This window comes from Corticium candelabrum, chromosome 2, assembly GCF_963422355.1.
Source record: "Corticium candelabrum chromosome 2, ooCorCand1.1, whole genome shotgun sequence".
In the NCBI taxonomy this organism is placed as follows: domain Eukaryota; kingdom Metazoa; phylum Porifera; class Homoscleromorpha; order Homosclerophorida; family Plakinidae; genus Corticium; species Corticium candelabrum.
The window spans coordinates 4061810-4075909 of record NC_085086.1 but is presented as its reverse complement, the minus strand read 5'-3'; the positions used below and the strand labels follow the sequence as shown (position 1 = coordinate 4075909).

Below are 14100 nucleotides of genomic sequence, written 5' to 3'. Positions count from 1 at the left end.
CTGACAAACACACAGAAATATAAGATGTAGAATGACTAAAATCAGCATAGAAGGAGAAGACCAGTGATTCAATGACAAGTCGATGGTAGAGAACACAGTGACCACAGTGAGAGAAGTGCATAGACAATTTGACTGTCACAAACAGATAGAGGGACTATAGGGAACTAGAAAGGTACCAGGGTGGTGGACGAGATAATGACATGCAGGTAGGCACACAGGCAAGGCAAGTAAACTTGTGGACAGAAAGTCTTTGACTGGTGCTAGGAAGGGTATGTGTAGTTTGAAATTCAGCAGGGGTTGTGCAGTAGGCACCTAGTGTACAATTTGGTTTGACTCGAAAGTGTATCAGTTGGCTTAATTTAATTATTTATTTATTTCAAATTTACTGTTATTTCTAGATTGGCAATGGCCTGGTTGTTCACATGCCTGCATTCATGATGTCATGTCTTTTACAGGGAGCTATACTAACAACTGTTGCAGCTAAAAGGCTAAACAGTTTCACATCACTGGTGGGACCTGGACTATTGACAGGTATGTAATGTAGCCTAACACTTTTGCTTATGCTGTGTGTGAGAAATGAGCTGGATGTCTTGGACAGCTGTTTGGTCTGTCTGGTATTTTCACAGTTAAGTATTGTTTGTTTGAGAGATGCAAATAGGTCATCTATCACGTAGATGTAACATGTCAGCATGGATGGGTTCCTTTGTGCTTGTTGTTATCTTTTTAATAAAAAATACAGTGAAGAAGAGGAGATGTGACTGTGTATGGATAATCTTTTAAATAAGAAAAGACAACATAAAAACAATGTCAGATCTACAAACTTGAAACTTATTTTGTAAACTAGTCACTCTGATATATATCAGAATGTTAAGGAGCAATTCTACGGTAATTGTTTACACTATACTGTTTTCATATACAGAAGTTTCAACTTTGCTGATTTTATAACATAGCAGCTTCACTTCCTTTAGCAGTTCAACTGTAGTTGGAAGACTAATCAAAAATGTTCTATTTGTCTTGCTTGCTCCAGCTACAGTGTGGCTGTTGTGTGGTTTTAGTGGTTCCTTTGATGCATTTCAGCTAACCAGAACGGTTTGCTGTTTGTCAGGTATTGTAATGTTTAATTAAAAGCAGAAATGGTTATTATGCATGATGTTGTTGTGTTATTAATTTTGATGGTATGATAGCATTGTATTATTTGATATGTTGTGTAACAGGTAAAGGATCTGATCAAGAACAGAAGGTAGGCAAAGACAGTGGTATAGAAGGCGTTAGTGTAAAATGTGTTTGTTTGTTTGATATTTGTTTATGAAGGGGTAGCACTTATTTTATAATGAGCACCATAATAATGCAACATTGCCTACCGGAATGTAACTGCAGACAGCTATTTAGACTAAGGCTGAGTTCTTAAAATGTGACGGACAGGAGTCAGTTTCGTTTCATAACGTTTGTCGTCAGGGGTTCTGTCAAACATTGATGCAGAGTGATTTACAATTTGTAGCGCACTCTAAGTAGAGTCTTACATCAATTATCGGACATATAATATTGGACACTGGCGTATGGAAACCAGATGAAGATTTCTTGTATCTAAGGCATGAATGTAGAGAGAAGTCACACGGTAACACGATGTGCTAGATTCAGCTTGATCACTTGGCTTATTGCTGTTCACGGTGACAAAATAGAGCTTCCACTACTCTTCCCATTTATTGGACTCGCCCATCAATTATCAGACAGCCGCCGGTTTTGCTTTCTCGATGGTACTACAGTTCAGTGTCTGAACCTTAAAATAATAGGTACATGTCTCTTCTACTTGTAGTGATAACAACAGATCGGCAGCTTTACACGTTGCTCTTCAGGAAGCTGAAGAAGAGGGATGGATCTTGATAATATTGGACGCCTGAGTTTGCTTGATGCGAGTGCTAATAGGCGAGAAGTGCAATGAATTGTATTAATACTGACTGCAGACGTTTTGTAAATGCCCGACGAGCATGAAGAGCTTTTGACTTGTCTCTGTACCGTCTGCAAACAAATAAATGAGTCTACTGAACATTTATAGCTTTCCCTCATCTAGCACGTTCATAACATGACCATCGTTTGCGAACAAATGAATCTAGAGACGGCGGTAGCTGATGGGCTTGATCAGAGCAGCATATAGCCTCGCGTAGCCAGACCCTACTGCCGCGTCACACACGTCGCCTTGACATCTAGAACACGGCTTTTTGCGATCGTAGTTGTCTATCCCACGTCTATATTGAGCATACATGCATCATAGGAGTCATTTCAAGATCTACTTTTCTCTCCTAATATTTCTTTTGTTTGATATGGAGACGAGTCAAAGACTTCCCATGCTCGGTGGGCATGTAGTAGACGTCTGTAGTCAGCATTAACACAATTCTTCACAGTTCTTGTCTATATTGGACTCGCATCAAGTAAATCGGATGTCTGATATTAGAGAACAAGACCTGCCCCTCTTCTTCAGCTTCCTGGAGAGCAACGTGCAAAGCTGCCGATCTGTTGTTATCACTGTGAGTAGACGAGACATGTACCTATTATTTTAAGATGCAGACACTGAACTGTAGTATCGTCGAAAGCAAAACCGGCGGCTGTCTGATAATTGATGGGCATGTCAAGAAGAGTAGCAGAAGTTCTATTTTGTCACCGTGAACAGCAATACGCCAAGTGATCAAGCTGAATCTAGCACGTTGTGTTACCATGTGACTACTCTCTACATTTATGCCTTAGATACAAGAAATCTTCGTCTGTTTTTTGTACACCAGTGTTCTATATTGGGGAGTGTCCAATAATTGATGTATGACTTTATGTGACTTTCGTTTTCTCGATGGGAAAGGAAACTCTGTTTGTGTGTGCTGTGGCTCTACCAAAGAAGGAAGAAGACAAGGGATTGTAGAATTGTTCGTCATCGTTTCAGTGATTATACGGCATACTCACGAATACTCACAAGTTAATTGGAATATTCGCATTTGCTGTGATTTGTCAGCTACTCAGTTTCATTTTTTCTGAAACGGAGAGGACTTGCGGTTTGACGCTGGGATAGAATTGGATGCTATTCACGCGTCATCTGTCCGTCACAGGGTAGGTCACGTAGCATGAAGGGATTCACATATGCCACCGCGTACGCGTCTTTTGATGTGGGCGGATGTGATGCTACGGATAGTGTGAACTCGGCTTAAGACTAGACGTTGTAATATAATATGCGGATGTAGTCAACTTTCTGAAGCACTTCTGAACTTTTCATTTGCTTTCATTACCAAAGTGTAACTCCCATTTAGAGTTGTTGTAATATGTTAAAAGTACAGGGTCACGGTCGGACACGCGCACTTGAGCCGATCTCACATGAGGTAGCTTTTGCATCATAGCTATTGTACGTAACATATGTTCAAGTGTCCTGGCAAGAAAATCAGTTTCGATTGCCAGTAAGCCCTTCAAATGTTGTTCGTATTTGCGTATTCACAAAGGTCTATAGACGAAACTACTGCAAAACTGGTTATTTAGATGTCAATTGACGGGCACGGCAGCAGTGTAAGCAGTACAAATTTTTGGTGCTCACTATGAACTGAGTGAGCTTGGTTACTCTGAGCGAAAGACATGACTACAGCAGATGCAACATACGGGAACGTGATGTGTGCTTTTTGGTTACGTGCAGAACTTAAGGAACCGATATGGCTTGAAGTGCGAGGGTGCTTGTTGAACTTTACTGAAACTGCAGCGTAGCAACCTCATTTTTGAAGTTTTAGGAGAAAAACTCCAAGAACTACATCTAGAAGCCTAGAATTTAGATACCAGCCAGAGTCACGGTCTAATGCAGCCTCATACTGCAACATCTTGATCTTTCCAATTCAGGCTATAGAGAGACTTCAGTTAGCGTTGCCTTCAGTGCAAATTAGAGCGTTTAAGTCTTCGCGGTTACTGAGTGTTTGAAAAAGTGCACCTTTTTTTTAAAGGGATGCAGTACGCGTGTCTGACCGTGACCCTGCACCTCTAAGTAACAGGAAACCTATTTGGGCCAAGAAATTTGTAACAATTTGTGATATCATTTGGGTAGTTAGTTAATTGACAGAGCGTTTTTACAGACAGGCAGACATAGTACAGTAGTCGACATTTATGAACAGAGAATACAATACAACTTGGCACTTTGTTGGTATTTTAAACCACGTTGTATTGTTGGGAACTTTTGTCACCCAGATATTGTAAACATGTGTCATATGTTTTGCTTTCTGTTTGTATTTGTTGTCTTTTATTGTGTCTTGTTTGGCTTCATCTCATTCATAATTTATGTGGCAGCCTGCAGGAATAAAAGAATCAGAGCTTTCTGCCATAGAAGAATCATCAGCTGAAATGCAGCAAGGTATTTATTGTAGCTTGAACGTTGTTTGGACCAATATTAAATCATGACATTTGTTCATGGTTCAGATCAAAGAGCAGAAATTGTGGAATTTACAGAAAAGCTTCTTGAGGCGATTACAACAGGAGATTATGAGACGTACAAGTAAGATGATTCTCGTGTATGATAATTGTATTGTCGGATTGACCATACTGCTTTAGAGAGTTGTCCATTAGTTTGCGTACACATACCATGCTATAACATACTCTTGCTGTTGTTTATACTTTTTTCTGAAATATTAGTACCAGGGTTCTAGACAGTACTTTGCATGCCAACCGTTAATAAAAACCACGCCCACAGTTGCTGTTGATGCCATACTCGCAGACATTATGCTGTATTCAAAATCTAACAATTCAAATACACTACTTACAACTTCGGTAGATATAACGATATTAAAGCAAACCAGTAATATGTCTATGATTCTATGTTAGTTCAAGTGTTCAATCATAATTTCTACTAATTATCTAGGTCAATATGGCCCGTAGGCAACCTTCTTTTCTTTTTGAGTGTTATACTCACAACGCCTCACTAAATTCAAAATCAGTAATAGAGGGACCATATAAAGAAATTCTCAGTAGTTGAACCATAGTTTCATTTTTTAAACGCACACGAACATGTATTTATTAGCTGTAATTTGCTAAAATCATGCTCTCAATCTACTGTCATGAAAGGGATGGCTAAAGCCCAATCTGCTATTATCAGTAGGTTGGTCAAGTTTTGAGCATGGTGTGGTTTAAGCTGTTGTATGAAGCCCTGTGCTGAGGTCATCTGCTTTAGATACATATGAGTAAAGAGGAGTGACTTAATTGAGGTGGCTCCACTCATGTTGTGCTGCAAGTGAATCTACAATAGGAGGAATTACTTCACCAACTGTCCATGGTTTGCCTATACTACGTATGTCGACAGTGTTGACAAATTGCTATTGCCATACATTGCCAACTGATCTTGGCGTTGACGAAAATGGGAAGGAACAAAGATGCGAAGGGATGAAAGTAGAGGAAGCTTAGAATTAATTGGATATTTACTGGTGACTGATGGGAAGACTCACCTATTTAGTCTACAGCTGTGGCCAAAAGTTTTCGGACATCTTAAAAAATATAGTTAAAGTGAAAAATATGGTTCTCACCAGGATTTGCATTGAACATTATGACCACTTTACTCAAAGAGAGTATAATACACCAATATTTAAGCAGGTTTAGGGATGACAAATTACTTGAACTTGGTATAGCAATTATTTGACCAATAGCTACGTATTCCATTACAGATGTGTTTGTCGCCATTTAGAGAATAGCCTATAAAACTATATTAAGAAACCACAATTTTATTGCGCAAGTGTAGCTATAAGTCTAGCAAAAGTTTCTGAGCAATTTGACTCATATCAAGCTCACGATGGCCAAGACACGGAACTACACCAAGGCGGAGAGGATCAGGATCCAGGTGCTGCATGAGGAGGGTCTCAGCTGTCGCCAGATTGCTCGCAGGGTTCGTAAATCTCCTGCTGGCATTGCAGCCTTGCTCCAGAAACTCCATTAAACCAGTAGTGTGAGGGACAGGCGCCGCACTGGACGGCCACGGGTCACCATCGCTCGAGACGACAGGAACCTGTGCAGGATGAGCTTGCGAGACAGGAAGAAAACAGCAGTAAAATTGCACCAAGAATGGACTAATGGTGGTGCTGTGACTGCTTCCGTCAGGACAACTTGCAGAAGGTTGCTAGACCATGGTCTGAGGTCATGCAAGGCCCGAAAGAAGCCACTCATCAAACCTGACCAGAAGAGGAAGAGGCTGACTTGGGCTCATAGGCACAAAAAATGGACTCAAAGACAGTGGAACCGTGTTATGGTCTGACGAATCCAGTTTCCAGTTGTTCGCAACTCCAGGGAATGTGAGGGTACGAAGAAGGCCTGGAGAAGGGTGGAACAAAGACTGCATCGTTCCCACAGCGAAACATGGCTCAGGATCCGTTATGGTCTGGGGGTGCATGTCAAGTTCTGGAGTTGGAAGGGTGACTGTCTGACGGAACAATCAACTCTGAGAAGTATCAGGCTATTCTCCATGATACAATGTTACCTGCAGCTTGTGAGATGTCCCGGATTGGCCAGAACTACACATTCCAGCAGGATAATGCTCCATGCCACACCTTAGTCTCAACAAGACGATGGTTTCAGACCAACAATGTTCGGGTGATGGACTGGCTGCCACAATCACCAGACATGAACCCAATTGAGAACCTGTGGGGCGACCTGAAAATAGCTGCCCGACGTCACCAGCCAACCAGCAAGGCCCAGCTGAAGGCTGTACTCCAGGACAAGTGGCAGAGGATAGCTCCTGAGAAGTGCCAGAACCTGGTGAACAGCATGCCGACAAGGATATCAGCTCTGATCCGTGCCAAGGAACTGTGTACAAAATAGTATCAATTATTACTGTGTATTGCTAATTTGTTGCTGTTATCTCAAATGATGTCTTTTCCTACGTTACATGTTACTCCATATATTTAATGATACTGTTTTGTTAGTTTTGGGCATAATTGACATTTTATAATAAAATTATTGTTATCTCAAATTATAATTGTTATATTGGATTTATTACTGAGCTATAACTGCATTTCTAACCAAATATGACCAATTTACATAAAACATGACATGTGTCTGACAACTTTTGGCCACAGCTGTAGATACGATTACAATACCAACAGGTGTAGTTAAGTACTTTTTACATAAATGTAGTGCAATGCAAGATGTTTCCTTTCATACCACAACTGTTACACTGTTTTCTATAGTGACATCTGCTGCATTCCTATGTAAACGTGTGGCTCGACTAAAGTAAAAGAGGAAACAGAATGTCTTTTTTGCGCGAGTCTTTTGTGTAGTTAGTGAGTTGTCTAAACTCAAATGTCTGCTATCAGGGCTAATTAATTAATAAATATTGCTGCTCGAGGATGGGCTAGACTCGTATGTCTAATCAAATGCGAGTTTGTCGTTAGTCTTCAATATGAAGATCTAACGACGCAGCTGTCTCAAGATGTGCACAGTACTGCTCCTCATTAGGACAATAACGGTTGGAACCTCCCCATCTGTCTACGAAACTCCCAATCGTCAAAGCAATGGTGAAGACTGTCCTGGTTAGAACCCTGTTCATAGTTTGTGAACATCTATAAACCTTCAGCGAATATCAGGTATTGCAAGACTTGTACTGCAATACTCAAGATGTCTAGGCAGACCTTAATGGAACGACAGCATTTCTATAGTTGCTAAAGTATTTTTTAACCGGCAACAACTACAGCGCTAAGGAATGACTGTCTTACTGTATGAAAAGTTGAATGGTGTGTGGTGTATGGTGTGTGGTTCACACAACACATTAGAAATTGGCAGTTAAAGTACACTGTGTCGTTTAGCGCTACGCCCCGCAAACTTGATTGCTTACTATTCGCAATCAAGTTGGAAGGTTGGCCTGAACTACAGGTAAAGCTGGATATCATAGCATAGTCACCGTTGCAAATAAGGAAAACGTACAGGAGCGACTTTGCAATCTCGTAGTTGAAGCAGAGTTCGGGTCGTGCATAACCAACTTGTCATCTTTTCTCAGGTCGAAGGCACCAAATAGGTTGCGTTTTACAGAAAACCAGGTTTGAACGTGCGAGCACTACATATCAGCGTGAAAACAGCGCATACGATGATCACGTGGTAAGCAATAAGCAGGCCACGTGATAAGTGCAAGCCCACAAAATGCAGTGCAGTTGGTTCCTTCAGCCTTGCATGCGCATCCACGCCCGTTTCATAACCCACAATCACATTTCTCAACATCTCGCAAGGGTCTTCTAGCATTTTGTTAGTAGCGAGGCTCCTAGCGCTAGTGCCCGTTGACAGAATGTTTCTCACGTGATCATCGTATGCTCTCTGTTTCCAAGCTATTTGCTGCTAATATCTAGCGCTCTCATATTCAGCTTTGCTTGTAGTTTAGACCAACTTTCTATCTTGATCGTGTAGCTATGCAATCAAGTTTACGTGGGTGTATTGCTAAGCGACGGAGTGTATCTTTAACATGCTGTCTTTACAGCTAGTTGCTATTTACAGCTAGTTGCTATTTACAGCTAGTTGCTATTCTTGTAGGTGAGATGAGATGACAAATGGACATGTGTATGTTTTCATTTAATAGGGAAATTTTCTCAAATATACATTTGATCTGTATTAAAAGTAGTTATTGTGTTGATTCTTGTTCAAATTTGTTTCTGCCGATGTGCTATACCAATGGAGAAAACATCGTAAAGTATTGCACATGAACTGCCATTCTTGAAAATGATGACATAACAATAGTTTTACCTATGTGCATGTAGTGGAGATTATTTGCATTTTCTCTGATCGTATCATTTTTTGATTATGGTGAAGGAGGCCTTTTTGACAGTGGAGAAAGTGATTTGTAGTAGAAAGAGCTTTAATTTGAGTTATGCAATGGCAGGTTGTGATTGAGTGCAGGCTGGAGAGGAGAGCCTTTTCCTTGCTGTTTGATCTGGGTTTATACAAAAAGTGTAGAAAGGCATCCATTTTGTGCAAACTTGTCTCTTTATTCCAGAAAGTCAGCTTGCACACTTGCTTATTCTGACGGGGTGTAACTGATTGGTACTGATGCAATCTACATCATGAGAACCATCTAAGTCATGAAAACCAATGTTTTGACAGAGGTTTGTTCCAAATGACCAAGGATAGCTCCTTGTTTGCTGTATGAGATACAGTTTATCATTTTGTAGAGAAACCTGCCAAGCATTTGCATAAGGGGTTGTCCATCCCCCTCCCCCCCCCCCGGCATTTTACGAGCGTACAAAGCATACGCCTTTTCACAATCGTAGCACAGCGTATGCTTTTTCTCACTTCCTCCCTCTTTGTGAAAGCATATAATAAAATATCGATAGCTTGCAATAGTACAATTTTCACATGTTAAACAGCATCATGAAAGATTGAGCCTATAAGCCACCCAACAAATGCACCTTCAGTTTTGAACTGCATTGAAAGTATGCTGTCACTTTGCATTTCTTGTTTCTTGTCAACTTATCAACAGCACAGTGTGTTCAAATACTTCTTTTTTTACTCCACGCTGCCAGGTTTCCAGTGTTTGTGCTTTTGTAGCAGTGTCTTGACGGCCAAGACGTTTAGAGTTGGCGAACACAATGCGTTCACAAAGTGTTGATACATGCTAGTTGTCTTTTGGGCACTGCACCGGCTATTTGGCTAAACTGAATGAGGTGGACAGTTTCTGCAGCAAGCTCCTTGTGAAGTGCACGAACACCTCCCGGATGTGGTAGTTAGAATCCAGGATATTCAAGAAGGCTCACTAGAGTAGAAATAAGTATTTAATACTGTTAGAAATGTTTAATATCAGTTTGTGAAAAACCAGCAGTTTCGTTCATCTTCAGTCAATAGCATTTCTCGTGAATAGGCCTAAACAGGTACTGTGCATGCACATCCACAAGTATTTTGCAAACGCTTACGGCAAGTGCTAGCCCTCCCTCTAGTCTAACGCTTTGTATGCTTGTGAAAATGCTGAGAATGGACGACCCCTAAGTAAGCTGCATTTGCATGATCATTTTAGATGGAACACACGTGTGATACATGTAGTTTAGGATTTTTCTTTGTATAGCACTTTAGCAGAATCAAACTTTGGAATATGTTAGCACAATGCATACTTTCATTACAGATTGACTTGTATTTTTGTGTCAGTTTCCTCTTAATATGGGATTTATTGGCTACTACATAGTTTGTTTGTGGTATTCTTTTATGCAATTTTGTTAAGTTTCTAACATTGTGGATGATGTCATAGCTGTAACCAGCTAGAATTGACACGTTTTGTTGAATAAGCTTGGACATGAGACGGTATGGTTGTTTTCTTATGAAGACTAGGTTGTAATAATTAAGTTCACTGGGTGTCAAGGTGTGATCTGGAGAGTGTTCACACCAGACGTAATCATGATTAGTGTAATGCCATTCTAATGCAGCATTAGTGTTAGTCTCGAACTTCCAGACCACAGAGCGCACAGAGCACGCGAACTCTAGTCTGGACAGAACAGTACTAAAATTATTTCGGAAATAGCCTTCTAAGCCAATCAGCGTCTTAGAACCAGACTATCAGTTGTAAATTCTGATTGGTTTAGCAGTAATTTGGTATGCTAAGTGAATTAATGCTGATTACGCATGTGTGAAATCCTCCTGGGCGGTTAAGTGCATGCCAGAGCCGTGAAGACTCTTGTGCACGCACACGTTTTAGTTTCAGCTTCAGTTCTTCAATCTTTTCAAGCTTGCGATGACAGGGCATGCACAGCAGTGTCGCTAGACCATCACGTTTGACAACTGGTTGAGCCGTAGTCTCGCTAGTCGAGTGGTTAGAGTAGCTAGCGTTCTGCCGAAGAATGAAAGAGTCGTCGTTTCATGCTGTCCACCAAGATATTGCCTTAAATACGGCAGACATATCTTCTTTGTTTGTGAGATCTCATGCATTTACAAATGATATGTTTGTGTAATGCAAAAGCACCGTATCTCATTATCGAACTAGGTAAAACGACCCTAGGCTGTTAGACTACTATTTAGCATCACTTTTTGATAGTACCTCCAAAATCACTTTGGTATTGTTTTGGTCCAGACTAGAGTTCGCGTGCGTCGCGCTTACTATTTGAGTCTATGTTAGTGTGTGCACGTGACTTTTGCACGTGAGGTAACATACGAGAAGAACATGCCGCCTATGTTTCTGATGTGGTGTTCTATGTTATGTTTGGATGCTACTACAAACGCAGCAACAACGTGAGAAAGGAGGCAATGTCTACAGTAGCACAGACGTGTACTACGTGCTTGTCACAACTTTCTGTCGTTCCTGGAAGTGCTGCCAGAGAAATCAAACAAAATGTTTCTTTCTTGAAAACCTAAAGCACTGGATTTGTCAAGGCATTTTGCATGGATTCTTGTTGGATATGAGGGATGAAAAGCTGTTGAGGCTAATTACATTCATGTGCCCGCATGGCTTACTAATCATAATTGGCAGTGTGAATGCATGTGCGCTAATGATGGCCTACTCATAAGTAGCCTAATCATAGTTAGTCCTGATGTTGGTGTGAGCAAGCTCTCGGATGTGTGATGTCGACATAAACGTTAGCACTAGCATTGACTGGTTCACAATATTAGCACAATGTAGATCAGATTGTCAAACCTCAAGTGCATACCAGCAAACATGGATGAATACGTGACTCTTTCGTTACTTCTGTTTACTGTATCGTAGTGACAAAAGACAAACATGAGTAAAAGGAATACTTTAGTAATGCCGGCAGCATAGGCAATTTTACCAACTTTTGAAGGCCTGCGACTGCATGATCACGATAGTGACTTTTGTACTGGATTTACCAGACATGAATAATTTCGAACGGATTTTACAAGCGGTTCTTCCGTTGTTGATCCCTGATATGTCTCAGTCTGGATATGCCTTTTTGATTGGTCAAAAATGAACATGATTGATGTTCAGCACTTCTTTTAGTTGCTCGCCGTTGGAATAGAACTTGGTTTAGGCATGTCATAAGCTTAGACTGAGGCTGAGGCTTAATTAAGCTGAGTTGCAGGCTTAGGGTTGTGGTTAGGCAATGTAGTGCTAGGGTTACGCTTGGGCTTAGGCTTCTAGGCTTGGGCGTGCCTCAGTCAATGAACGTGTTTCATTCAATTGATTTCAAAGTTTGTGTTAAACTTAGGCTCAGCAAGTCATGCGTATTGTATATGCAGGTCATTTGTAATGCTAGTTAAAGCGTGCGTTCTCAAAAATTACATTTTTATGTTACTTGCAAGTTTGTACATTACAAAGAGGAGAGAATACTTTGAATGTGGGTATTAAGGGAGCATTCCAGATATATGCACTAGGCTGCTGGCTCCGCCTTTGCTTACTAATGGGAAATCCATACTAATCAAGTTGGTATCTGGGCACTATCTCAGAGCAAACCCGACAGATGTACGTTAAGAACGTTTCATAACTTAAAAGCTCATGGGGCCGTTTCAAGAATTTAGTTTGCAAATTGAAGCGTTTTTTGCACGCTATCAGATCACATGAGCTTTACTGATGCAATCACGTTCCCGGATATGGTCTCTCTGTTGTTTCCATCGCTCCAAGAACAGTAGAAACTGTCGTGATACTTTCAGACCACCTCGAGACTGACCTTCTTTTCGTGCAATATATCTGTCGGGCAACATTCACAAGAATAGGCGTTGTAAGATTATTTAACGTTAAAGGCAATGGACACTGTTGTTGATCGTGTTCTAGCAGTTTACGCGGCATTCATCCCAACACATGAACACTTTCCGCGAACTCCCTCGATCACTGGACCTCGCTATTTCGACTGCGCACTAAAGCTGTGCAGTTCTCTGGAGTGTTCCTTTAAGAGTTAAAACACAGTGCTATTTCTGTAAGAAGGAGAGTGTAATTCTGGAAGCCCTTAGGAAAATTTTTGCTTGTTGCATTCCTTAGTAATGCTGCAATTTTTACAGACAGTTAATTTTCTTTCTTGCAGGGAGATGGTTGTCATGGATGTTTCATGTTTTGAGAATGAGACGTGTGGTGAGCTGGTGTCTGGGATGGAGTTACATCAATTTCTATTTGATCATGGTAGGTGTATTGTCTCTTTGTGCTTTTGTTTATTATCAGTGCTAATTTTTAGTAAAACGGCCAGAAAAGATACGAAATTACATTTTACATCCGAAAGTAGTAATGTTGGGTGACCAGGGAGCAATGATTGCCTATGTACGGCTGATGCAATTTATTGACAAGTAAGAGAGTAATTTCTATGAGAAGTAGTACAGGTAGCTAAGTTGAAAGCAGGTTATTACGTTGTTGACATAGACAGACGGATATAACAGTGACTGAGACCTTATTTGATGTTCTTTAATATTAGTAGTAGTGGAGTCGGAGACTGAGTGTAGTATGTAAAAATGGTAGATTTAGTATGGAATTTGTGGTCAATAGGTTTTATTTTAATTAATATTAAAACTTTTAGCTTCTAGAACAGAGAATGACCTAGATGTTTATGTATAGTTGGACTCTAGGTAGATCTTGTGTCTTGCTAGAATCATGTTTGAAATATATGTATTGACAGACAGAGAGACAGACCAACAGAGACAGACAGATTGTTTTAATGAACTTTAGAAAACACAGCAAGGAAATTTTCAATAGTAAACAATCTACATCAGTCCATTACTCTGTATTACGAATAAGGAAAACGTACGGGAACGATTTTGTAATCTCGTTGTTGAACAGAGTTTGGGTTGCAAGCAAATTGACTCGTCATCTTTCTTCAGGTTGAAGGCACCAAATAGGTTACGTTTTACACAAACCAGGTTTGAACGTGCGAGCGCTACATATCAGCGTGAAAACAGAGCACATACGATGATCACATGGTAAGCAATAAGAAGGTCACGTGATAATTGCAAGCGCACAAATGCAGTGTAGTTGGTTCCTTCAGCCTTGCATGCGCATCCACGCCTGTTTTGTAACCCACGAGCACATTTTCTCAACGTCTCGCAAGTGTCTTCTAGCATTTTGATAGTAGCGAGGCTCATAGCACTAGCGCACATTGACGGAATGTTTCTCACGTGACCATCGTATGTGCTCTGTTCCATGCTATTTGCTGCTAATATCTAGCGCTCTCATCCAGCTTTACCTGTAGTTCGACCAACCTTCTGTCTTGA

General features: G+C 40.7%; 1 protein-coding gene across 1 annotated transcript; it reads left to right on the top strand.

Moving 5' to 3' along the window:
- On the top strand, nucleotides 1–13510 carry LOC134198451 (calcium/calmodulin-dependent protein kinase type II delta chain-like). The gene is made up of 6 exons (XM_062667856.1): nucleotides 1–531; nucleotides 1215–1240; nucleotides 4300–4363; nucleotides 4429–4504; nucleotides 12927–13021; nucleotides 13074–13510. The coding sequence occupies exons 1-6, from the start codon at nucleotides 423–425 to the stop codon at nucleotides 13184–13186; spliced, it is 483 nt and encodes a 160-aa protein (XP_062523840.1). The 5' UTR covers nucleotides 1–422; the 3' UTR covers nucleotides 13187–13510.
- Nucleotides 13511–14100: the final 590 nt, after the last annotated feature.

Coding starts and splice junctions, on each gene's coding strand:
- LOC134198451 (XM_062667856.1), top strand. CDS start 423: ATGCCTGCATTCATGATGTCATGTCTTTTACAGGGAGCTATACTAACA. Junction 4,505..12,926: donor GGAGATTATGAGACGTACAA/GTAAGATGATTC, acceptor TCTTTCTTGCAG/GGAGATGGTTGTCATGGATG. Junction 13,022..13,073: donor TCAATTTCTATTTGATCATG/GTAGGTGTATTG, acceptor GCTAATTTTTAG/TAAAACGGCCAGAAAAGATA.